The following is a 26,382-nucleotide window of genomic DNA, read 5'->3' as shown; positions in this document are numbered from 1 at the left end:
GAAGATGAGCCGGGCAGCAGAGTGAAGAATAGACCGGAGCGGGGCGAGAGAGGAGGAAGGGAGGTCAGAGAGAAGGCTGACACAGTAGTCTAGCCGGGATATAACGAGAGCCCGTAATAGTAAGGTAGCCGTTTGGGTGGAGAGGAAAGGGCGGATCTTGGCGATATTGTAGAGGTGAAACCGGCAGGTCTTGGTAACGGATAGGATGTGTGGGGTGAACGAGAGGGACGAGTCAAGGATGACACCGAGATTGCGGGCCTGCGGGACGGGAAGAATGGTCGTGCCATCCACGGTAATAGAGAAGTCTGGGAGAGGACCGGGTTTGGGAGGGAAGATGAGGAGCTCAGTCTTGCTCATGTTGAGTTTTAGGTGGCGGGCCGACATCCAGGTGGAGACGTCCCGGAGGCAGGAGGAGATGCGAGCCTGAAGGGAGGGGGAGAGGACAGGGGCGGAGATGTAGATCTGCGTGTCATCTGCGTAGAGATGGTAGTCAAAGCCGTGAGAGCGGATGAGTTCACCGAGGGAGTGAGTGTAAATGGAGAACAGAAGAGGGCCAAGAACTGACCCTTGAGGAACTCCAACAGTTAAAGGATGGGAGGGGGAGGAGGCTCCAGCGTAGGAGACCGAGAATGATCGGCCAGAGAGGTAAGAGGAGAACCAGGAGAGGACAGAGTCCGTGAAGCCAAGGTGAGATAAGGTATGGAGGAGGAGGGGATGGTCAACAGTGTCAAAGGCAGCAGAGAGGTCAAGGAGGATCAGAATGGAGTAGGAGCCATTGGATTTGGCAAGAAGGAGGTCATGGGTGACCTTAGAGAGAGCAGTCTCGGTAGAGTGGAGGGGACGGAAGCCAGATCGGAGGGGGTCTAGGAGAGAATGGGAGTTAAGGAATTCTAGGCATCGGTTGTAGACGACTCGTTCTAGGATTTTGGAAAGGAAGGGTAGTAGGGAGATAGGACGATAACTGGAGGGGGAAGTGGGGTCAAGAGTGGGTTTTTTTAGGATGGGGGAGACGTGGGCGTGTTTGAAGGCAGAGGGGAAGGAGCCCTTGGAGATTGAGTGGTTAAAAATAGAAGTTAAGGAAGGGAGGAGGGCAGGGGCGATGGTTTTAAGAAGGTGAGAGGGAATGGGGTCCGAGGCGCAGGTGGAGGGGGTGGCACTTGCGAGGAGGGAGGAGATCTCCTCTGAGGATACTGCAGGGAAGGATGGGAAAGTAGGGGAGAGGGTTGGTGAGGGGGGAGGGGAGAGGGGGAGGGGTGACTTTGGGGAGCTCAGACCTGATTGTGTTTGATTTTTGTGATGAAGTAGGTGGCCAGATCACTGGGGGTGAGAGATGGGGGAGGGGGAGGAACAGGAGACCTAAGGAGAGAGTTAAAGGTTCGGAACAGTTGGCGGGGGTCACGGGCGTGGGTGTCGATGAGGGAGGAGAAGAAGTTTTGCCTGGCGGAGGAGAGGGCAGAGTTAAGGCAGGAAAGGATAAATTTGAAGTGTGTGAGGTCGGCTTGGTGCTTGGACTTTCGCCAGCAGCGTTAATTCAAGGGAAAAGCAAACTAATTTTCAATTACTTGTTTCAGTTTTGATCTCTCTCTCCTCTGGAATGCCCAATCACAGTGCCAGCATTCAGGTATGGTGACCTTCAAGCTTCTGGCTCTTTTTGTTCTTGTTGCTGTTGTTGAAACGCATGGCTACGAAGAGTGGGGGCTGTGAAATGTTAATGGGATCTGTGGGAACTGTTTCTGATATGGGTTAAACTGAGGCTCTTCATGCACACCTTGAGACCCAAGAGCCTAGTTCAGTGTTCTGTACACAATCCATGCTCGGTAAATACCATTCTTTGAACTTCGTGATTCACGGTGGGAGAGGGGAACCTGGCCCTAGAAAAATCGGTTCATCGTACTGGTACTTGGTTGAACCGAGGACTCCAGGAAGGCTATACCAACTTCAGGTGCTTAGCCTCCTTGCCCTGGGGATCCCTTGCATACATTGCAAGAGAAGCAGTGTGGCTTAGTGGAAAGGGCACGGCTTGGGAGTCAGAGGTTATGAGTTCTAATTCCGGCTCTGCCATTTGTCAACTGTATGACTTTGACCAAATCACTTTACTTCTCAGTGCCTCAGTTACCTCATCAGTAAAGTGGGCATTAAGACTGTGAGCCCCACGAGCGACCTTGTATCTACCCCAGTGCTTAGAACAGTGCTTGGCACATAGTAAGCGCTTAACAAGTACCATCATTATTATTGATTCATGGATTGATTGACCTGGATTATCTGTCTAGCAGAACTCCCTGATATCTAGTGTGGTGAGAGAGGCCCTCCCAAGCCAATCCCCTCCTGCCTCTTCTCTCTCATTTGCCAGTCCCCTTCTTTAGTAACTTAGTCCCTGGACCAAGGCCCTGGAGGAAGGGCTCCCGTGTTCTCCCTCGGCCTTCGATTGTGTCAGACAGGGATTGGGTCTGACCTGCCCCAGTGTTCAGGTGTCAGGAAGAGTAGTCTTGTCCCTGGCTGACCGCCCCCAGCCCCTATTGGGCCTGGAGTCCCCATCCTTTAGGCATGATGGGACTGTGCTGCATGAGCATCTGCCGGGCAGCCTGTTAAAGGCAGTGACATGTCCAACCGTATGCTTGTCAGGAGCAGTGTCAGCTGGTCATGAACTGAAACAAGTGAATGATTTCAGAACTTCTAGAAGAAGCAACTTTAAAGTGTGGTTGAGCTGTACAGTTTGGAAGCTGTTGGCAGTCATTGAACTTTTTCTTTTCAGCTGTGTGTTCAGAAATTAAGGATCTTAATAGAGGACTCTGATCAGAACTGTAAATTTTAACCTTTTTTTTTCTTTTGGAAGTGTGTGTTTGTGACGGATACTTTCAAACATGGACTTTCTGTGTCCTACCCGAGTTTGATAGGATCAAATGATGAATGGATTTTTAAAATGGATTCCCAAATTGAGGCTGAGGAGGCCTGGAGGCGATCTAAATGTTCTTGTCTCTGAGTGGTCAATCCCGTAGGAGGAGATGCAGAACACAGTCTGTTAGGACCGAAAAGTAAAGCGAGGTGTGGAGAGCAAATCGAATTCAGAGCAATTAGCAAAGTCACTGTGATTTCTTTTAAGCACGTTTTGTTTGAGTGAGTGATTTCCGTTTTGTAGAATCCTGGAATCAGGAATGGCCTCGTTCCGCCCGCTGCCGGGACGCAGCCAGCCTTTTGGTGGCTAGCTCTCAGGAGAGCCATGGTGGAGCTGGAGAAGGGCCAGAGAAGGGCAAGTGAGATGGTCTGGGGAAGCGTAGCATGGAGAAGCTTCCTTATGAGGAGAGATCGAAAGCGTTGCTGGCGGACGGTTGGACAGACCGCCTGACTGTCCAGTCTGGAGCGGGGTTGCGTTGAAGTGTCCCAAATCTTGAAGTTTGGGGACAGGCTGGGTCCAGGACTGACCCCAAGTCCCATGGCACCGGGAACTACTTTTCCACCCAGTGAGTGGTAAATGTGCAACGTTCCGTTATCTCAAGACGTTGAACAGGCTGGGCATCTCATAGGGCCCAAGAAGGGCTTACACCGATGGATCGATGAGGAGCCCATCTACCTTAACGAAGGGCAGGCTTAGGGATGTACAGGGCAAAGGGCAGATGGGCCATCTAAATCATTAGGGAGGAGAGCAAACCTCACATGGTTTCTGGCAGCCACCCTGTTGGCAAGTATTGGGCTGGTACTCTGTAGGCCCATTTGTTTCCCTCACTTTCATGTTTGCGTGCGCTGCTTATTCCTTTGTGAAATCTGTTCTGCTGAAGAATTCCACTGACTAGTAAACAGACTAAAATATAAAGGCTTGGGAGAATTAACAATTGACACACACCACCCCCAGGCTGAACGGTTCTTCAGAATTTAGGCTAGCATTCTGCATGGTTCACTAGCTTACTTGAGTGTTACGACTAGTTGTTTTTGGAAACGAGCTCATCTTTAATTCTTTTCTATAGTGAAGTACTTGGGATTGCTAGCAATGTCCAAGATCCTGAAAACTCACCCCAAGTCAGTTCAGTCCCACAAGGATCTCATTCTGCAGTGTCTGGATGACAAAGATGAATCTATACGGCTTCGAGCTTTAGATCTTTTATACGGAATGGTACGTATGTATGTATGTCACTTGTTCCCCCGATTAGACTGTAAGCCCGTCAAACGGCAGGGACTGTCTCTATCTGTTGCCGACTTGTTCATCCCAAGCGCTTAGTACAGTGCTCTGCACATAGTAAGCGCTCAATAAATACTATTGAATGAATAAATACTATTGAATGAATCAGCAGCTCGAGCATAGGAGCGTAGGAGGCGGACAGAGGAGGTGATCCAGGGCTGTGGGTTAGTGGAGCGAGAGCGGTGGAGGGAAAGGGGGGCGAGAGAGTCGAGATGAGTAGAGAGGGTGGAGTTGAGAGCAGAGACCCGATCATCGAGAATGGGAAGTGAGGACAGGGCGGCAAGGTGGGGAGAGATGCTTTTGGAAAGACGGATGGGATCAAGAGAGCAGAGGTCTCTGTGGGGCAGTAGCGAAGATTTGCAGGGGGAGGGAGTGTGAGAGATGAGGCAGTGTGAGTGTGAGTGATGGGAGGACATCCAAGTAGAGAAGTCTTGAAGGCAGGAGGAAATGAGAGATGGCAGAGAGGGAGAGAGATCAGGGCTGGAGATGTAGATTTGGGTATCATCCGCATAGAGGTGGTAGTTGAAGCCATGGGAGCAAATGAGTTCTCCAAGAGAGTGGGTGTAGATGGAGAATAGAAGGGGACCTGGAATTGAACCTTGAGGGACATCCACTGTTCGGGGATGGGAGGCAGAGGAGGACCCTGTGAAAGAGACTGAGAATGAGCAGCCAGAGAGACAAGAGGAGAACCAGGAGAGGGCAGAGTCAGTGAAGCCAAGCTTGGATAACGTTTCCAGGAGAAGGAAATGGTCGACAGTGTCGAAGGCAGCTGAGAAATCGAGAAGGATTAGGATGGAGTAGAAGCTGTTGGATTTGGCAAGGAGATAATAATAATAATAATGTTGGTATTTGTTAAGTGCTTACTATGTGCCAAGCACTGTTCTAAGCGCTGGGGTAGACACAGGGGAATCAGTTTGTTCCACGTGGGGCTCACAGTCTTAATCCCCATTTTACAGATGAGGTAACTGAGGCACCGAGAAGTTAAGTGACTTGCCCAAAGTCACACAGCTAAGTGGCTGAGCCGGGATTCGAACCCATGACCTCTGACTCCAAAGCCCGTGCTCTTTCCACTGAGCCACCCTGCTTCTCCAGCCATGCTGCTTCTCCAAGGAGATCATTTGCGACCTTTGAGAGGGTGGTTTCTGTGGAATAAAGGGGATGGAAGCCAGATTGGAGGGGGTCAAGGAGAAAATTGGAGGATTGGAGTTTCATATAGCGTGTTTAGACAACTCGCTCAAGGATTTTCGAGAGGAACGGTCAGAGAGAGATGGGGCAAAAACTGGAAGGAGCCATAGGGGTAAAGGAAGGTTTTTGTAGGATAAGGGAGACATGGGCATGTTTGAAAGCAGTGGGGAAGAAACCATTGGAGAGCAAATGGTTGAAGATGACTGTTAGGGAGATAAAAAGGGAGGGGGCGAGAGTTTTGATGATGCAAAGGAATGAGGTCCGATGTGCATGTGGAGAGGGTGGCTTTTGAGAGGAGGCAGGAGATCTCCTCTAGAGAAACTGCTGGGAAGGATGGGAAAGTTGAAGAGGGTGCTGGAAGGGGGAGGAACTGAGGAGGGCCAGGGGTGATTTTAGGGAGCTCACACCTGATGGTGTCAATTTTCTTAATAAAGTGGGTGGTCAGGTCACTGGGGGCAAGGGATTGGGGAGGCGGGGGAACAAAGGGACTGAGGAGGGAGTTGAATGTCTGGAACAACTTGCCGGTGTGATGGGCCTGGGTGTCAAAAAGGGTAGAGACATAGTTTTGCCAGGCAGAGGCGAGAACAGAGTTAAAACATGCAAGAAAAAACTTAGAGTGGACAAAGTCGTCAGCCTGATATTTAGATTTCTGCCAGCAGCACTCTGAGGCTCGAGCGCAAGAGTGAGGGAGGCAGACCATGCAGGTGACTCAGGGTTGTGGGTTAGTGGTACAAGATCGATGAAGGGCTAGGGGAGCAAGTGAGTTGAGTTCAGTAGAGTGAATGGTGTTGAGAACATCTATTTGGTCATTAAGGGTGGATAGTTTGGATATGGAGGCTAAGTGGGGCATGATGAGCTGAGAAAATTGGATGGGATCCAGGGATCGGAGGTCTCTGTGGGGGAATAATACAGATTTATGGGGAGGAGGTATGTGGGAGAGGAGGCAAGTGAGGAGGTTGTGGTCAGATAGAGGGATTTCAGAGTTGGTAAGGACAGAAATTGTGCAGTTGTAAGAGATAAAGAGATCGAGTGTGTGTCCAAGTTGATGTGTGGGTGAAGCGGGGTGGGGCAGGAGATCAATGGAGTTGAGAAGTGATAGAAGGCAGGCAGCGGGAGGGTCATCAGGAACATCTATGTGGATATCGAAGTTCCCAAGGATAAAAGTGGGCATGGAGAAACAGAGAAGGAATGTTAGAAAGGGATCAAAATGGTTAAAGAAGTTAGAGGTAGGACTTGACAGGTGGTAGATGACAGCTCCTAGAATCTGGAGGGGGTGGTAGAATCAGATGATATAGGCTTCAAAGGAAAGGAAAGAAAGGAATTGGGGAGGTGGAATGGTGTGAAAGCGACACTGGGGAGCGAGAAGGAAGCCAACCCCTCCCCCTTTCCCAGTGAGTCTGGGGGAGTGGGAGAAGATGAGACCCCCCCCTCTAGAGAGAGCAGTAGGGGACACCGTGTTGTCTGGGGAGAGCCAGGTTTCAGTGATGCCGAGGAGGGGCAGGTCAAGGATGAAGGGGAGCTTCCCCAATGATGGAGCGGGTGTTCCATAGGTCACACTTGGCAGCAGCTGTGGAGGGAGGCTTGTGGGGGGTGGGGGGCAGTGCAAGGAGTGGGGAGTGTTTGGATGGGAGTGAGTTGATGGGAGCCGGCTTGAGGGGAGAGGGACAAAGGCCAGGAGGACAGTGATGGGGCGGGGAGGAAGGGAGGGGTTGGATGGGAGAGAGTTGAAGGGGGTCTGCACGGGGGAGGGGGATGAATTGTGGGGGTCCCTGTGGAGAGGGGGGACGAGGGGTGGCGCTGGGACAGAGGGATTACAGGGATGGGCAGGGAGGAGGGAAGGGGAGGGGAGGAGTTGGGTGACAGTGGGCAGGGGAGATGAGATGGGTAGAGAGGACTGGGATAGGCTGACAGGAGCGGGGGTGGAGGGGATTGAAGGGTCATGTTGAGGTCGGTGAGGTAAACAACAGCAATTACAATTTAATAGATGACAGCAATAAGAACTTTAATCCGGTGTTACCCAGAGGAGATGATTGAATTGTCCTTGGGCCATTGAGTGTAAAAAGACCAGTGACTGGGGTGCCCTGGAACATAACTGAATTGTCTCTGGGGCACGGAGAGTGAAGAGTCTAGTGTTCAGGGCAATCCTGAGGAGAAGGTTGAATTGTCTTAGTGGGCTTGGGAGTAAAAAGGCCAGGGAAAAGGAGTAAATAGCCTGGGTTGAGTAGAGTAGTGAGAAGGCAGGCAGCTTTTGAAATGAAATAATCTACGAACCTGGGCCTTTGCCATCGGTTGGAGGGGTTAGACAGCCACACCCTGATCCGAGCGCAGGGAAGTAGGGAAGGGGAAGAAAATGGCCACCTCTCTGCCATGGTAGTTGTTATTTGGTGGGGTCACCCCTCCCCTGGTAGCTACCACTAGCAGATGTGGAGAGGGATCCCACTAGCAGATGTGGAGAGGATTCCCACTCTCCTGGGAGCTACCACTATCAGACATGGAGGGGAGTCCCCACTCCCCTGGGAGCTACCATTCACTCATTCATTCATTCATTCACTCATTCATTCAATTCACTTACCATGTGCAGAGCACTGTACCAAGCGCTTGAAAAGTACAGTTCAGCATTAAAGAGAGACAATCCCTGCCCACACAGGGCTTATGTTCTAGAAGAGGGGGAGACAGAAATCAAAACAAGTTAACAGGCATCAATATCAATATAAATAAATAGAATTATATATATATATATATATATAATTCTAAGTGCTTTGAGGCGGGGAGAGTGGGGAAGAGCAAACGGAGCGATTCGAGGTGACACAGAAGGGTGGGGGAGCTGAGGAAAAGGGGGCTTAGTCTGGGAAGGCCTCTTGAAGGAGTTGCGTCTTCAGTAGGGCATTGAAGTAGGGGAAGAGTGATTGTTTGGCACATTTGAGGAGGGAGGGTGTTCCAGGCTAGAGGTAGGATGTGGGCTAGGGGTCGACAGCGGGACAGGCAAGATGGAGGCCCAGTGAGAAGGCTGGTGGCACCAGAGGAGCGAAGTGTGCGGGCTGGGCTGTAGAAGGAGAGAAGGGAGATGAGGTAAGAAGGGGCAAGGTTATGGAGAGCTTTAAAGCCAATATTGAGGAGTTCTTGTTTGATTCAGAGGTGGATAGGCAACCACTGGAGATTTTTGAGGAGGGGGGGTGACATGCCCTGAATGTTCCTGTAGAAAGATACTCCGGGCAGCAGAGTGAAGTATGGACTGGAGTGGGGAGAGGCAGGAGGCAGGGAGGTCAGAAAGGAGGCTGATACAGTAATCCAGTCGGGATAGGATGAATGATTGTACTCTTGTGGTAGCGGTTTGGATAGAGAGGAAAGGGCGGATCTTGGTGATGTTGTGAAGGTGAGACCGGCAGGATTTGGTGACGGATTGGATGTGTGGGGTGAATGAGAGAGCAGAGTCAAGGATGACACCAAGGTTGTGGGCTTGTGGGATGGGAAGGATGGTTGTGCCGTCCAAAGTGACGGCAAAGTTTGGGAGAGGACCAGGTTTGGGTAGGAAGATAAGGAGCTCTGTCCTGGACATTTTGAGTTTTAAGTAGGGAGAGGATATCCAAGTAGAGATGTTCTGAAGGCAGGAGAAGATGTGAGCCTGGAGGGAGAGAGAACAGGGGAAGATAGATTTGGATATCATCTGTAAGGAGATGATAGACATAGAGGGGGGGTCCTCACTCCCCTGGGAGCTGCCATTATCAGACATGGAGGGGATCCCCACTCCCCTGGGAGCTATCACTATCAAAGTCAGTCAGTCAATCGTATTTATTGAGCACTTACATTGGGCTACTAATTTTCTGAGCAGCAACTCCTGATAACTGAGTTTAAAGCATTCTTCCCCCCATCCCCTTCAAGCTAGCTACTCACTACTTCATTCTATTCTCTCTTGGTCATACTCTTACTCCTGCCTGGAATGCCCTTCTGCTTCAAATCCACCAGATAGCAATTATTATTAGTAGTAATAATAATAGTTCTTGTTAAGCACTTACTACGTGCCAAGCACTGTTCTAAGCACTGGGGTAGATAGAAGTTAATTAGGTTGGACACAGTCCCTGTTCCACATGGGGCTCTATTTCCATTATACAGATGAGGTAACTGAGACATAGTGAAGTGACTTTCCCAAGTTCAAACAGCAGACAAGAGGCAGAGCTAGATCTTTCCACCTTGTGAAATCTCACCTCCTCCTAGATTAACTTTTTTACCAATTTAGCTCCCAGGTACTTAGAACCACTCATAGCACTCCTGTACATCTCCATTTGCACACCTGCTCTTCCACTTTCATGTTACAGGGTTGCTGTGGCTTCCAGTGTTAGGAACTGGGCAGAGGGTTTCTGTTTGCATATCAAACTTCTCCTGGGAGATCAGTATTTGGGAGGGGAGGCATGCTAGCAAAGAAAGCACACAGTTTCTGCAATCTTCTTCTCTTCCTCCCCCTGCCCCCCGCCCCCCACAACCCCAAACTTCCAGCGCTGACCGCTAACAGTCTTATGAATTCAAGTGCCTGTAAACAGATGACAATCCTCAGGTTGCCTGGCGCCAGCTGCAGCATTTCTGGACCCAAGGCTGAGGCTCAACTCCCTAGATCTTCCCAAAGTCTAATCTACCATTTGGCTGTCCAGCTAGCATGGCCTCCCTTCCCTGCCCCCACACCAGGCTTATCAGCCTACTATCTTTCTGTGCCTTTTGTCCATTGCTTCTGGTCCTGGCCTAATTGAACTGTTTGCAGAATTGCCTAGTGCCTTTGTTTAGGGCCAAAATGACTGGTTATGTAAATTGGGGGGAGGGGCGGAGGATGTGTGGTACACAGCATCCCACATTCCTCTGGTTAACCCTATATTTTCCTCCTCCAGTACAATGTTCTTGTACGAAGCCTACATACAGCACATTCATTCAATTACATTTATTGAGCGCTTACTATGTGCACAGCACTATACTAAGCGCTTGATATCTCCTTCAACAGGCCTTCCTTGATGAAGCCCTCTTTTCCTCTTCTCCCACTCCAGAACTTCTGCATCACCCTGACTTGCTCCCCTCACTTATCCCCCCCATCACAGCTCCTCAGCACTTTAGAAGGCAGGTACCATACTAGGAACGACCACCAATAATAATAATAGTAATAGAAGCAGCATGGCTCAGTGGCAAGAGCTCGGGCTTGGGAGTCAGAGGTCATGGGTTTGAATCCCAGCTCTGCCACTTGTCAGCTGTGTGATTGTGGGCAAGTCACTTAACTTATCTGGGCCTCAGTTACCTCATCTGCAAAATGGGAATCAAGACTGTGAGCCTTACGTGGGACAACCTGATTATCCTGTATCTACCCCAGAGCTTAGAACAGTGCTCTGCACATAGTGCTTAACAAATACCTACATTATTATTATTATTAATGATAAATGTGGCATTTAAGTGCTTATTATGTGCCAGGCACTGTACTAAGCACCGGGGTGGATATGAGCAAATCAGGTTGAACACAGTCCCTGTCCCACATGTCCCATAGTCTCAATCTCCATTTTAGAGATGAGGTAATTGAGGCACAGAGAAGTGAAATGACTTGCCCAAGGCCAAAGAGCAAACAAGTGTTGAAGCCTGTACTAGAACCCATGACCTCTATTCATGCTCTGTTCTGAACCTCAGTCCCTCTGAAATGAGCCTCTCCTGGGGATCTGAGGACCGGGGTGGGCAAGTGATGGTGGAGCATAGTGTAGCAATAGGTTTAGCAGCAATTGTCTGGCTGTCTGTCTAACCTCTCATGTTGCGGGCGGGGGGCGGGGGGCGGACGGGATGGTTGGCAAAAGTTTCCTGCAACCCCCTACCACTCCCTCTCCAGCTGCAAGCACTGTTTTAATTTTTCCTGGAAAGAAACATGCTTCTCAGCAGTTGAGAGTGCAGGATGAGGGGAAGCTGGACCCTCAGAGTCACTAATCCAGATTCCCTAGCTCTCTGTCCATTGGCTGGGACCATTGGAGAAGCTCTAGTGTCACTTCACTCCCACAAGACCAAGGATCCTCTTCCCCAACCCCAGAGGAAGGAAGTCTTGATGGTAAGTCCTGAGTGTCTTGGTTCTAGGTCCAGTTGGCTATAAGTTCTGGAAAGAAAGCCCCACAGGGCTTCTCCGGCAATGTGCAGGTTGGGGCTGGGTGATCAAGGGGAGAATCTGCTTGGTTACTGTTCCTTCTGCAGATGCAGCTCATCACAACTCCCCACCCTTGAGACTGTCCCCCTGCACTTGGGCAGTCAGGTCAATTCCCAAAGGCACCCCGCTCCAGAAAGATGGAGCCTTCTAGTGCTCTCCCACTCAAAGGGAAGGTGGTATGTGTGCATGAATGATGGGGTTAGCTTTGGGGAGAGAGTAGTGAGGAGGGGGCTACCACTGTCAGCAAGGAGGCCAATTCTGGATTCAGGAACTGGGACTCTGTGCAGGGAACTGGTTTTGTCTGGCTTGGCAAACTGAGCATTCATTCATTCAATCATATTTATTGAGCACTTACTGTGCCTGGCCCAGTGCTCTGCACACAGTAAATGCTCAGTAAATATGATTGAATGAATGAATGCTCAAGCACTTGGGAGAGGGACCACTTATGGGCCAGGCTCAATATCAAATGGCAAGACAAGATCATGAACCACAAAGTTCCAGAACCTAGCAAATCTGTTAGCATCAAAGTCTGTCACTCCCTGTGGGCAGATCCGCCCTTTCCTCTCCACCCAAACGGCTACCTTACTGCTACAGGCTCTCGTTATATCACAGCTAGACTACTCTCTACTGTGTAGAGAGGAGGAGACGGAAGCCAGATCGGAAGGGGTCCAGGAGAGAATGGGAGTTAAGGAATTCTAAGCAGTGAGTGTAGACGACTCGTTCTAGGATTTTGGAAAGGAAGGGTAGTAGGGAGATAGGGTGATAACTGAAAGGGGAAGTGGGGTCGAGAGCGGGTTTTTTAGGATGGGGGAGACGTGGGCATGTTTGAAGGCAGAGGGGAAGGAGCCATTGGAGATTGAGTGGCTAAAGATAGAAGTTAAGGAAGAGAGGAGGGCAGGGGCGATGGTTTTTATAAGGTGAGAGGGAATGGGGTCTGAGGCGCAGGTGGAGGGGGTGGCACTTGTGAGGAGGGAGATCTCCTCTGAGGATACTGCAGGGAAGGATGGGAAAGTAGGGGAGAGGGTTGGTGAGGGGAGAGGGGGAGGGGTGACTTTGGGGAGCTCAGACCTGATTGTGTTTGATTTTTGTGATGAAGTAGGTGGCCAGATCACTGGGGGTGAGAGATGGGGGAGGGGGAGGAACAGGAGACCTAAGGAGAGAGTTAAAGGTCCGGAACAGTTGGCGGGGGTCACGGGCGTGGGTGTCGATGAGGGAGGAGAAGAAGTTTTGCCTGGCGGAGGAGAGGGCAGAGTTAAGGCAGGAAAGGATAAATTTGAAGTGTGTGAGGTCGGCTTGGTGCTTGGACTTTCGCCAGCAGCGCTCAGCAGCTCGAGCATAGGAGCGTAGGAGGCGGACAGAGGAGGTGATCCAGGGCTGTGGGTTAGTGGAGCGAGAGCGGCGGAGGGAAAAGGGGGCGAGAGAGTCGAGATGAGTAGAGAGGGTGGAGTTGAGAGCAGAGACCTGATCATCGAGAATGGGAAGTGAGGACAGGGCGGCAAGGTGGGGAGAGATGCTTTTGGAAAGACGGATGGGATCAAGAGAGCAGAGGTCTCTGTGGGGCAGTAGCGAAGATTTGCAGGGGGAGGGAGTGTGAGAGATGAGGCAGGTGAGAAGGTTATGGTCAGAGAGAGGGAATTCAGAGTTGGTGAGGGAGGAGATAGTGCAGCGGTAGGAGATGACGAGATCGAGGGTGTGACCGAGTCGGTGAGTGGGCGCGGTATGGTGGAGGAGGAGGTCGGCAGAGTCGAGGAGGGATAGCAGGCGGGTGGCAGAGGAGTCGTCGGGTACATCCATGTGGATGTTGCAGTCTCCGAGGATCAGAGTGGGCAGAGAGAAGGAGAGAAGGAAGGTGAGGAAGGGGTCTAGGTGGTTGAAGAAGTCGGAGGTGGGACCAGGTGGACGGTAGATGACAGCGACAAGTATCTGGAGGGGGTGGTAGAGGCGAATGATATGGGCTTCGAAGAAGGGGAAGGAGAGGGAGGGGGGAGGAGGGATGGTGCGGAAGCGGCATCGGGGTGAGAGGAGGAAGCCGACGCCTCCTCCCTTTCTGGTGAGTCTGGGGGAGTAGGAGAAGGAGAGGACACCGCTGGAGAGGGTAGCGGCGGAGACCGTGTCTTCGGGAGTGAGCCACGTTTCTGAAAGGGCGAGGAGGAGGAGAGAGCGGGAAAGGAAAGGTCATCGATGAAAGGTAGTTTACCTGTAATGGAGCCGGGGTTCCAGAGGCCACACTTGAAAGTAGCTGTGGGTGCAAGGGGGGGGGGGGGAGTGGGGGATATGTCCAGAGGTCATATATCTGAGCACACAGATGACACAGAAGGGAGAGTGAGCCAGGGAAAAGAGGGCTTAATGGGGGAAGGCCTCTTGGAGAAGATGTGAGAAGCAGCGTGGCTCAGTGGAAAGAGCACCGGCCTTGGGGTTAGAGGTCATGGGTTCGAATCCCTGCTCGGCCACATGTCAGCTGTGTGACTTTGGGCAAGTCACTTAACTTCTTGGTGCCTCAGTTACCTCATCTGTAAAATGGGGATTAAGACTGTGAACCCCACATGGGACAACCTGATTCCCGTGTCTACCCCAGCGCTTAGAACAGTGCTCGGCACATAATAAGCGCTTAACAAATACCAACATTATTATTATTATTATTAATGCCTTGAAGGAGGAGACAGTGGTCTGGCATGTATGGAAGGGGAAGGAGTAGTGGGATAGAGCACAGGCTTGGGAATCAGAAGGACCTGGGTTCTAATCCCAGCTCCATCGAATGTCCGCTGTGTGACCTTGGGCAAGTCATTTCACTTCCTCTGGGTCTCAGTTATCTGTAAAATGGGGATTAAGAATGTGAGCCCCATGGGGGACAGGGATTGTGTCCAACCTGACTAACTTGTATCTACCTTTACCCCTAGAATAGTGCTTGGCACAGAGTAAGCGCTTAACAAGGACTCTTATTATTATTCTTTAGTCGTCAAGGCAGGTTAGGATAAGTGCTATCTTGGAATGATGTTTGTGTTCAAAAGGCACTCAGTATGCTCCATTGAGTAATGGGATGGAGTGAATTAGGACTTGGAAACCCATTATAGATTGTAGGCTCCTTATAGGCAGGGAATGTGTCCCTGTTCTCTATGTCCCAAACCCTCAGACGAGTGTGTGACAACATCCTGTAGGTGCTTGATAAATGCTCCTGCCATCCAGTCTATAATCACTGCTGAATTGAGAAGCAGTGCGGTGGTCTAGTGGAAAGATCCCGGGCCTGGAAGTCGGAAGGAACTGGGTTCTAATTGTGGCTGCGCCACTTATCTGCTGGGTGACCGTGGGCAGGTCGCTTCACTTCTCTGGGCTTCAAATATCTCATCTGTAAAGTGGAGCTTAAGACTGGGTGTCCCATGTAGAACAAGGACTGTGTCCAACCCGATTATCTTGTATCCACCCCAGTACTTAGTACAATATATGGCACATAGTAAGCACCTAACTAATACCATTAAAAAAAAAATGACCCGGGGGGTCAACCCGATGGTTCCAGTCACGCATACCTCATCTCCCACCGGTTGAGGCATTTGGCTGGAGATGGGCCCAGGTGACATCCTGAGGGAGGAATCCCTTCTTCATCTTTTCTGTTTTGCTTTTCTTAAGTTTGCACAGGTGGGAGTGTCACCTGCTTTTGTTAAAGTGACCAAAGATACCATCGTTTAGGCCACTGTTTTCTTTCTTTAATGGTGTAAAAGGCTCTGGTGGAGTGGAACCTCTGATGTATATGGGAGTCCTTGTGCCCCGAATAGTGATGTTCATAGGGGTGGGCTTTAGGGCTTTGGAGAATGAATTTGAAATGATAGCTCGATTTTCATTCCATCAATGGCATTTATTGAGCACCTACTGTGTGCAAAGCACTGTACTGAGCGCTTGGGAGAGTACAGTAGAAGCAAAAGACACAGACCCTGCCCCCCAGGATGCCTGCAATCTAACTGATCTCGAGTATCGGGTCTTGACTTTTTTTCTTTTTTCCCCAAAGTGTCCTTTAATCATTCAATTCAAGAACACTTAAAAGGACACAGAGGCTCTGTAGGCCACAATGCAAATTATTTGTTGACTTGAAAACTGAATATATTACATCCAAACCATCTTCAAAAGATGGTGGTCTTGCCCAATTGTAGAAAGAGGCATGGGGTGGAGCCTTTCACTTCTCAGTCAGTAATGCATACTTTTCTCTTGTGTTTTTTGTTTGTTTTGATTTTTTTTTTTGAATGTAGGTGCAGTATGTAGATCTTGGCTATGTTCAGCTCATCCTTCCGTGTTATCTCTATCCAGTTGAGTGCTATCTTGAAATTCCCCGGTTTTGCATACCGTGTCAATTACATCACACCTTTCCTGTGAGTAAACACTATTGAATGAGGGACTGAAACACCATTTTTGAGAATGAAAATTATATTGTTTAGTATTGGAGTAGGCCTATACAGAGTGATGCTTCTGCTGGCCTAACTTCTAGAAATATGTGCTTGCTGGCGATGAGCTATATATAGCACGTGCTGTTGGAAGAACCATGAAGATGTATGGCTTTTTTGTAATTAGAGTGTTTTCTTTCTCGAGGACCTATCGGAGTGGGATTCCTGGGGAAGGCATTACATAGGTAGAGGTATGAAGGAAGGGTTTTATTTAGCCTTGACCCATCAGTCTTTCCATGTGAGCTCTCCATGCGTTGGGAATCCATCGACCAACTCTGTTGAATCGTGCTCTCTCGAGTACTTAGCCCACTGCTCTGCACACAGTGAGCGCTCAGAAAGTACCATTGATCAATTGATGGATTTTGCCTGCCCCAAAAGAGGCTTTCTGAGAAGTCACTGGGGCCGACGCCCTCACCCCACTCCCCGGCCCCAATTCGGTACTCCTCCATTCCCTCCTACCCCACCGCCCCCAACCACGATTCACTAATCCCAGTGTTAACAAAATGGTACTTGGTTATTTTGCTTAATTCTTGTATAATGGAATTCCCTTATTCAGTTGTTTACACCTAGTTCAAAAGTCTAGTTTGCAGCTAGGCTCCTTAAGCAGTTCATTATTGTGAAAGTATTAGGTAGGACTCAGTCTTTTGGAACCCTAATCCCAGCCCAAAGTTTCTTCAGGAGTTCTGCTGAATGAAGAGACTGGTACCTTCATTAGAGTCGTCCTCAAATGAATGTATGTCCGTTCTTTTCGTACCCTTGAGGTTTCCAGATAGGTTTTCTTGCTCTAAAGAAAAGAACCTCTGACTAATAATGACTAAGGCAGTCCCTTTGGCGAGCCAAAAAGAATGCCAAATTTGCATGAAGTTTACTTTGAAAAGAAGCAATTGAATGCGTATATCCAGGGCTCGAATCCTGATCCCTGGAGCCAGCAGGCCCCTGCTTGGTGGTGGTATCCTGGCCCCCTGCCCTTTTACGAAGGCATCGACTGAAAGTTGTTTCCCGGCCAGCATTTTTTGTTTTCAGCAACTATGGACGGTTGAGTGGGATTTACCACAAGCTGGAGCCTGGGACCGTAGAGCAGGGCAGGCTGGTTACATCCCAGGGTGAGAGAGCCAGGAAGCCAGCAGACTACCAGTTCTTTAGCCACCTTCTTGTGACTTGGGCCGACTCTGAGCCAGAAACATACCACCACCATGGGCAGTGGGCACTGGGCATCCACAACCCTGAGGGCCCTGGTTGATCCTGCCCCCCACCCCCAGATTCCCAGTCACCATTCCATGGGGGTCTCCCCGAGGCTTTTTGGGTTTGGAGCGACCAGTCCAGATTCTCACATCCAGGGCTCAAATGCCCCTCTAGACTGTAAGCTCTGTTGTGTAAGCTCTATTTCCTGTCGTGGGCAGGGAATGGATCTGTTATATTGTTATATTATACTCTCCCAAGCGCTTAGTACAGTACTCTGCACAGTAAGCACACAATAAATATGATTGATTGACTGACCGACTGACAGACTGACTCTCAATGCTCATTGCCCGTGGGCCAAAAGCCGCCTAGGGGAACCTGGGCTACAGTGGACGCAACCCCAACCAAAGAGGTTTGGAGAGACTTGGGCCACGCTCCCCTTCTTCTTTCCTCCCTCCTCTTCTTCTTTCCTCCCTCTAAGCGAAAGCACTCTCCCAATCCTGGTTATTCACAATGAGGAAAGCTCGGACCACATACTCCACAAGGCCAGACATGGCTAGAGCATTTTGCCAAGAGGCAGAAGGTGTGGCTAGAACCCCGCCGGCAGCTTTAGCAATCCTGGGGCCACCCGACAGTTCAGGTAGCCTCTTCTCTGGTCTTTCCCTTAGTCCTTCCTCTTTTTTCTACTCTCAGCCTCCCTCGAGCCCCACCCCCTTCTAGAAGCCTCAGAGGTTGCCAGCTGGCAGGATGTGCCCATCTGTGCACTCTGGAATCGTATCTCCACTTGACTGAAGCACTCGTTCAGTTTCTACCACGCAGTCGTCATTAACAGTAAATATCATGGTGCTTCCTTCTCTCCACGGTTTGTCTCGGGGGAGTGGAGAACCTACCCTCTTTACCTCCCTTAGGTTGGAAACGTCTGGCAGCCAGATGCGGTGGAACTCCTTCGAGACCTACTACTGCCTAGGAAGGAAGTGAAGATTCATATGATGGTCTGGTTTAAATTCTTTGTTGCGACCCTTGATCAGACTGCAGCCTAACACTGTCTCTGTTTTGAAGCAGGGGCTGATGGCTAATCTAAAACTCTGTGGGTGGCTGGGGGGACGGTATGTGTGTGAAAAGCAAAGGAAAAGTTCCCATTTATCCATTATGCCCAGCAGGTCGTCGGTGCTCATCAAACTCATTTCTCCCAGAGTTTGAAGGGTTAATTTAGGTGTGTGGGCTTGTGTGGGGGCAGAGATGGTGGGAATGGCCAAGAGAGCATGTGTTGGCAGCTCTTTTTCCCAAGGCAGTCCCACAGGATTGAACGATCCCTTTCAACATATGGGAGCGTTGAGATAGTTTAATGCTTATCCTCTTTCCACACTAACTGCTTGTGATTTTTCAAGAAAGTTGTGGAAAGAGCTTAATTGCGAGGCCTCCATGGAAGGATTTTGTTGAAGGGGTGGTGGTTTGAGGGGTAAGCAGAAAACTGGCTCCAACTCAGGGTGTCTGTCCCCACGGCCATTCGGCTCTTTTGAACGAGTGGTCGCCGTTCTCGAGGGGAGAAGAATGGTTCATCGAAATGGGTACTTGTGTGATACGACAGCTCAAAAGGTCGAGTCTAGAGGATTGCAACTCGAGATGAGTGGTGCCACCGAAAGGGTCTGGGTGTCCTAAGCGTGCCAGTAGTTTTCACTTGAGCCAAATTGTCCAGAGTGCTACCTTGGGAGCTGTGTGGTCCAGCTCAAATGCTCTGAGATGCCAAAATTGGGGTTTACTCTTCCAACCTATGCTGCACCGATGCCGGATATCCCACGCAGTGGGCACTGTGGTTGCATCTTTCCGGATCCTTTATGAATAATTTTTCAGCAATGTAATGGACCTAACATTGTGTTTGAGCTTTGATATTGAATTCAACAGAAATCTCCAGAGCATCCAGGAGGAAAATTAACTGTTCATCTCTATTTGGGCGGGATATCACTGTCTTTTGTTATGGCACAACATAAATACTGCACTTTTGAAAGCTGGGAGGATCTGGTGAAGTTGGTGAGTGAGCTGCCTTGTTAATCGTAGCTGGCGCATGTGTTATGAAAATTTCCAGCATGCACATGAGGAATACCATGTGCTTGTTTCACATTGTGGCGGAGTACCTGTCGGATTCTCCTGATTTTGTGATTGATTGGTTTTTAGATTTAATAATAGTATTAATAATAATAATGATGGTATTTAAGTGCTTACGGTGTGCCAAAGCACTGTTCTAAGCACTGGGGTAGATACAAGGCAATCAGGTTGTCCCTCGTGGGGCTCACAGACTTAATCCCCATTTTACAGATGAGGTAACTGAGACACAGAGAAGTGAAGTGACTTGCCCAAAGTCACACAGCTGAAAAGTGGCAGGGCTGAGATTAGAACCCACGACCTCAGACTCCCAAGCCCGTGCCCTTGCCACTGAGCCACGCAGTTTTCTGTTCAGATGCTTGCATAGCAGTGAAAAAATCCCTAGAAAAGGTTATCTCTTGATTTAGAAGATCAGAACTTTTCAGTTGTAAAATTAGGGGGATTTGTGGTCATGTCTTCCAGCTTTGGCTTCAGCAGTTTGAATGACAAATGTTCTGAATAGGGGTGTACTGGGGCTTGTGTGTCAGACCCTGTTTTAGAAGCCAGGGAAGACTCCTGAGCTAGATATTTTCAGAAACAGCGAAGCTGCCACTGTGGGGAATCGAGAGAGAGACGGAGAGGGATCTCTTCCAGGTGCCAAATCCTCGGAGAGCTCAGCTGGACTCAGAGCCACTATAAGAGCATGTCGAGGGTGGGGGTTGGCGTAGAATGGTGTGTTTTTGGTTCCCCCCTCATTCCAGAGCTGCACAGTTTTGCTTTAGCTAAACGAAAACCAGGAAACAAGCTCAATATCTTAAAATATGGGGCCATCATTTATTTAAGGAGGCTCAGAGATCTAGTGAAAGCACAGTGAAGGAAGATTGGAAGAATGACTTTGAGGTATGTTGCCATGCCCCAAACCTGGGGCCGGGTCACTTCTTCTTTACATAATACCCCATCCCTCCATCCCTCCATCTATCCATGTGTCATCCAGTGGCATTTTTTGAGTGCTTACTGTTTGCAGAGCACTGGACTAAGTCCTTGGAAGAGGATGCTACGACAGAGTTGGTAGACACCATCCCTGCCCACAAGGAGCTTACGGTCTAGAGGGAGCCCAAGGGGTCGCTTGAGAGATAAACGCTCTCTTATTCTAGACTCCACAGAACCGCAAAAGTGTTGCATTAATCGATCAGTTGACAGTATTTATTGAGCGCTTACTGTGTGCACAGCACTGTACTGGATGCTTGTACAATGTGATAGTACTATGCACTTGGTAGAGAATGGTACAATATAATCATAAGATTTACTTCCCCAGGCACTTCCATTTGGACGACCCTCCGAGGGCTTAACAGTCACTAAACTACCTCTGCGAGCTCAATGTCAGGTAATTCATTTCTTAGCCACTTGGCAGCAATGTTATTCCCAGAGAATTTGTCAGAAAATACCTCAGAGTAGGGATGAATGAACCAATCAGTCAGTGGCATTATTGAGCACTTACTGTGTGCAGAGCAGTGGACTAAGCGCTTGGGAGAGTCCACTCTAAAGAGCTGGCAGACATGCTCCCTGCCCACAGTGACCTTAGAGTCTGTCGACTCTATTGTACCTTCCCAAGGGCTTTGAGTGCTCTGCACAGAGTAAGCACTTGATCAATCGATAAAGTCTAATTGATTGATCGGGCGACTGATATTTTACTGATTTGCCATTTGTAATTGGTTGCCTATGGTTTTACCTCTGATTTTCCTATTCCCCAGAATTGCTTGCTTCCTTGCTTCAGGTGAAAGCGGGGGAAAACTCACCTTGAAAAAATGCCAGGCACATGAGCGTCCCACCATCCTACCTTTTCCTTTCAAAGAGGCAGACTGGAACCTGGCAGAGCAGCTCGGGGAAGCTGTCTCTGGTGGCCTGTCTATCTTCTTCCTGCTCCCGTCTGTAATCTGTTTTCCTGACTGGCTCCCCGTGTGGATTGTAAGCTCCTCGTGGGCAGGGATTGTGTCTGCCGACTCTTTTGGACTTTCCCAAGTGCTTCGTAGAGTGCTCCACATCCAGTAAGTGCTTGATGCCATCGATGGATCGATCGCTCCACGGCTTCTCACGCTCGAAATGGAAAGTCGAGACCTGGGTCTCCATCGGGCAGTGGTATTAATTGAATGAATGAGTGCCTCCTGTGGGTAGGACCCCATACTAAGCATTGGGGGGAGGACAGTGGAGGACAATGCAATTAATAATAATAATAAATAATGTTGGTATTTGTTAAGCGCTTACTATGTGCCGAGCACTGTTCTAAGCACTGGGGTAGACATAGGGGAATCAGGTTGTCCCACGTGGGGCTCACAATCTTAATCCCCATTTTACAGATGAGGGAACTGAGGCACAGAGAAGTTAAGTGACTTGCCCACAGTCATACAGCCGACAAGTGGCAGAGCTGGGATTCGAACTCATGAGCCCTGACTCCAAAGCCCGGGATCTTTCCACTGAGCCACGCTGCTTCTCCAATTAGTAGACCCAATCCTTGTCCTCAAGGAGCTCACAGTCTAGTGGGAGAGAGGGACCCTAAAACCCATTACAGATAGGAGGACGGATTAGGAATACAAAATATATGTAACGCAAAGCTACCGGATGGGTGAGAACTGACACTAAAATCCATTATAGATAGGAGGATGGATTAGAAGTACAAAATATGTGTAACACAAGGGTGCCGGATGGGTGAGAACGTATCTACCAATTCTGTTGTCCTCTCCCAGGTCCTTAGAAAAGTACTCTGCACATAGTGAGGGCTCCATAGATACCGTTGATTTACGGTACGCTTGAAATACCACAACTTTATTGAATGCACATTTCCAAAATGCCTTCTCCAACTAAGCTCTCATTTCCTCTTCTGCTCCCTTTTGCGACGCCTCTTGCACTTGGATTTGTGGCCTTTATTCACCCTACCCTTAGCCCCACGGCACTTGCGTGCACATCTGTAATTCATTTATTTATGTTAATGGTCATCTCCTGTAGACTGTAAGTTGGTTGCGGGCAGGGAACATATGTACTGGCTCTGTATTGGATTCTCCCAAGTGCTCAGTACGGTGTTTTGCACACAGTAAGTGCTTAATAAATAGGATCGATTGAGGTGGGGAGTGGGGCTGGGGATGTGACCACCCGAGTGTTTAGGTAGCGAGGGAGTGCCAGCATGGCAGTCGGAGAGACTCGAAATGAGTCGGGGAAGGGCTCCCGGGGACATCTGATCGCAGAAGGGCTTGGAAGGCAGCCAGGGCGATAGTGTGTGTCAGTTATGGCGAGGGATGTTGGTATTTGTTAAGCGCTTACTATGTGCCGAGCACTGTTCTAAGCGCTGGGGTAGACATAGGGGAATCAGGTTGTCCCACATGGGGCTCACAGTCTTAATCCCCATTTTACAGATGAGGGAACTGAGGCACAGAGAAATTAAGTGACTTGCCCACAGTCACACAGCCGACAAGTGGCAGAGCTGGGATTCGAACTCATGAGCCCTGACTCCAAAGCCCGTGCTCTTTCCACTGAGCCACGCTGCGAGGGATGGGAAGAGGGGGTTCCAGACAAGGAGAGTGTGAGCAAGAGGTCAGCGGCATTTGTTCATTAAATCGCATTTATCGAGCGCTTACAGTGTGCAGGTCACTGTATTAAGTGTTTGGCAGAGTACAGTATGACAATAAACGGACACCATTCCCTGCCCACAATGAGCTTACGGTCTGGGCAAGGTAAGGGAACCTGGACTGTAGTGGGAGAAGAGTGAATAAGGAGGAGGGAGAGTGCTGATGAGTGCCTTTAAAGCCAAGGCAATGCAAGATTGACTCGAACAGCATCCCTGTGGATTAATGTATGCGTTCTGTTGTTCTAGGAAATTTTTCAGCCTGAAACAACGATCCCAGTTTTGCCACAGTACTCTGTCCTGTCTCTGCCTCCTCCAGGAAACCTTTTTCCCATTCAAGTTAGGCACCTTATCTTACCTAATGAGGTATGAGATTTCAGTTATTTTCATTCATGATACTGTTGCTTTCTACAGTGAGAGAAGCAGCGTAGTCTAGTGGAAAGAGTCCAGGGCTGGGTTCACATCCCATCTGTGCCACTTGCCTACTGTGTGACTCCGGGTAAGTCACTCAACTGTTCTGTGCCTCAGTTCCTCATCTGGGAACTGAGGAGGAGAAATACCTGTCCTCCTTCCCCTTAGACTGTGAGCCCCGGGTGGAAAAGGGACTGCATCTGATCTGATTGCATTTTTTTTATGGTTTCCATTAAGTGCTTATTATGTGCCAGGCACTATCCAAAGCATTGGGGTAGATAAAAAAAAAAATCAGGTTGGACACAGTCCCTGTCCCACATGGGGCTCGCAGTCTTAGTCCCCATTTTACAGATGAAGTAAAGAGGCACAGAGAAGTGAGGTGACCTGCCCAAGGTCACACAGCAGACAGGTGGCGGAGCCAGGATTAGAATCCAGGTCCTCTGACTCCCAGGCCCTTGCTCTTTCCCCTAGGCCACGCTGCATTACATCTATCTCAGTTCTTAGCACATAGCGTTTAAGAGATACCCCTCAGCGCTTAGTACAGTGCCTGGCACAGAGTAAGCACTTAACAGATACCATAATTATTATTATAATTATCATTATTATTAGTGTGCTGTACTGCACATATTGGAAACCGGACACGTTTTTGGTTTCCAATAACTGAAAAATATTCTAACGATTTGACTGTTAATTTGTCTGCTCCATTCATTTTCATAGCAAAACTAACCTGTTTTTAATAAAATACACCAGATTCCCTCCCTGGAGAAAAGAATATAATCTAGGTGACCGAAATCTCTGCCAGTCTTGTGGTCACAGAGTCCCTGGGTGAGAATTTGGCCAGCCCAAGCGTAGCAGCCCAGCCGGCATTTTGAACAGGAGGTCTGTAGAATTAGTGAGACTAGAGTTTTTTTTCCCCTGACATCGCCGCAGTTCTGTCTCTCTGTCACTTTTTAAATAGGTATGTCTCTGTATGTCTGTCGGTTTTGGTTTTCCATCTGGGGGGTGTCCCATGACTCCAACACCTTAATTCTGGCATTGTCCCCTCTGTGACCTCGGGGGAGGGGCTGCCAGGCCCTGAGCTAAATAGAGCAGAATCCCGTCAATGTGGCCTTTCAAAGGAGGACCCAGTTGTCCTAACCCTTATTCCTGAGCTTTCACCCTCGCTCGCAGGTCCCGGTTATGGGTTTTGACGCTCTCGCCCCCTTCCCCGACTTGCTTCAAGAGAGCCAAGTGAGGCTTGAGACCGAGGGGCACCCCGGGACCCAACTGCTCCACAGGCAAAGCAGTGGCCCCGGCTTTTTGATGTACTACTTCCACCTCAGGGTCCGGCCAGGAGGAGCCCTAGGGACCCAATCTACTGATGGTGTTTATTGAGCGCTTACCGTGTGCAGAGCACTGGACCGAGTGCTTGGGAGAATCCAATGGAACACAGAGGGTAGAAACGTTCCATGCCCACAAGGAGCTTCCAGTCTAGACCCAACCCATGCCTGCCTGTGACTTGGGAGCAGTGGCACCTCCCGGGGCAGCAGTGCTCCCCGGCACCGGAGATGCTCGGCATGGGCTGGACGGGGGGTAGGGGATCCTGGCTTCTCTGGAATTCAGGAGAAGATAGTGATTTTTTTTTTCTTTTCAATGGTATTTCTTTAAGCACTCACTATGCAGGAGAAACAGCATGCCCTAGTGGCAAGAGCACAGGATTGGGAGTCAGAGGACTTGGATTCTAATCCCGGCTCTGCCGCTTGTCTGCCGTGTGACCTTGGGCAAGCCACTTCTCTGTGCCTCAGTTACCTCATCTGTCAAATGGGGTTTAAGACTGTGAGTCCCATGTGGGACAGGGCATGTGTCCAGCCTGATTACCTTGTATCTACCCCAGTGCAGAGAACAGTGCCTGGCACATAGTAAGCGGTTAACAAATACCTTAATTATTATCGTGTGCTAGGCACTGTACTAAGCGTTGGGGTACATGCAAGCTAATCAGGTCGGGTGTGGCTCCGCCCCACATGGGGCTCACGGTCTTCATCCCCATTTTACAGATGAGGTAACTGAGGCCCAGATAAGTGAAGCGATTCATCCAAGGTCACCCAGCAGACGAGTGCCGGAGCCAGGATTAGAAGCCAGGTCCTTCTGACTCCCACGCCCTGGCCTCTGTCCGCTAGGCCACGCCGCTTCTGGGCATTCCGTTGCTGCCATTTGGCGCCGTTTGGTCGTCACAGAGCTCTGTCTTTGGGGTTAAAGCATCCCTTTTCTCGGCTTAGGTTTATATCCGCCTCGGCCAAGAAGCTGGTTCGAGCCCCTTGAGTGACACAGATGAAAGTGCAATCGTCTGGAAAGCGGAGAGCCTGGATCGAGTGCTGCAGCGCTGGAAGGATAGTGTGACATCCCTTCTTCTCCTGACCGGCATGAAGACGGGTATTTGTACACTTTATTTTCACTATTTAGCCCTAAATCCGCATTTCATTTCAGCTTTGGCTGTGCCATTTAGTATCCTTGTCAGACGTGGCTCTGATAGAATCATGCTGAGAGAGAAGTCATTGTGAATACCTTTCCTATACTCACAATAATAATGACAGTATTAATAATAATAGAATAGAATAATATAACATTATATAATGCGATAGCACCACATATTATTATTAATATAACACCATCATTATAATATCATTATATCATAATATCATAAAATTATAACCATTATATTATTTATCAATAACATAATTAATAATATGGTGGTGGTTATATCATTAATATAATATCATGCTATTATAACACATAATAAATATATATCATTACATTGCAATATATTATAATATTAAAATATAATATAATTATGAATAACATGCCTGTCTCCTTCCATCCACACTGCTTGAGTTGGCTCATCGGGTTGACCTGGTTTCCGCCTTGCCCCCTCATCCCGCCGAGAAGCAGCGTGGCTCAGTGGAAAGAGCCCGGGCTTGGGAGTCAGAGGTCATGGGTTCGAATTCCGGCTCTGCCATTTGTAAGCTGTATGACTGTGGGCAAGTCACTTCACTTCTCTGTGCCTCAGTTATCTCATCTGTAAAATGGGGATTAACTGTGAGCCTCACGTGGGACAACCTGATTGCCCTGTATCAGAACAGTGCTCTGCACATAGTAAGCGCTTAACAAATACCTACATTATTATAATGAT

At 49.2% G+C, this 26,382-nt stretch overlaps 1 protein-coding gene across 4 annotated transcripts in view; it reads left to right on the top strand.

The window, feature by feature from the left end:
• LOC114809005 (RING finger protein 17-like) overlaps positions 1 to 26,382 on the top strand; it is a 44,719-nt gene that overhangs the window by 6,375 nt on the left and 11,962 nt on the right. For 3 of the 4 annotated variants that reach the window (XR_005659743.1, XM_039911077.1, XM_039911075.1), the window contains exons 2-5: positions 1,572 to 1,621; positions 20,508 to 20,576; positions 23,055 to 23,171; positions 25,472 to 25,625. Coding sequence is in view for 3 of the 4 variants with exons in the window: in XM_039911077.1 (XP_039767011.1) it covers positions 1,595 to 1,621; positions 20,508 to 20,576; positions 23,055 to 23,171; positions 25,472 to 25,625 (367 nt within the window). In the remaining variant the exon portion in view is untranslated. The remainder of the gene's footprint in view (positions 1 to 1,571; positions 1,622 to 20,507; positions 20,577 to 23,054; positions 23,172 to 25,471; positions 25,626 to 26,382) is intronic. The other variant, XM_039911076.1, reaches the window with a different exon arrangement.

The sequence above is a fragment of the Ornithorhynchus anatinus genome, unplaced genomic scaffold (assembly GCF_004115215.2).
Source record: "Ornithorhynchus anatinus isolate Pmale09 unplaced genomic scaffold, mOrnAna1.pri.v4 scaffold_93_arrow_ctg1, whole genome shotgun sequence".
NCBI lineage: Eukaryota > Metazoa > Chordata > Mammalia > Monotremata > Ornithorhynchidae > Ornithorhynchus > Ornithorhynchus anatinus.
This window is presented reverse-complemented; position numbering and strand designations above follow the sequence as displayed.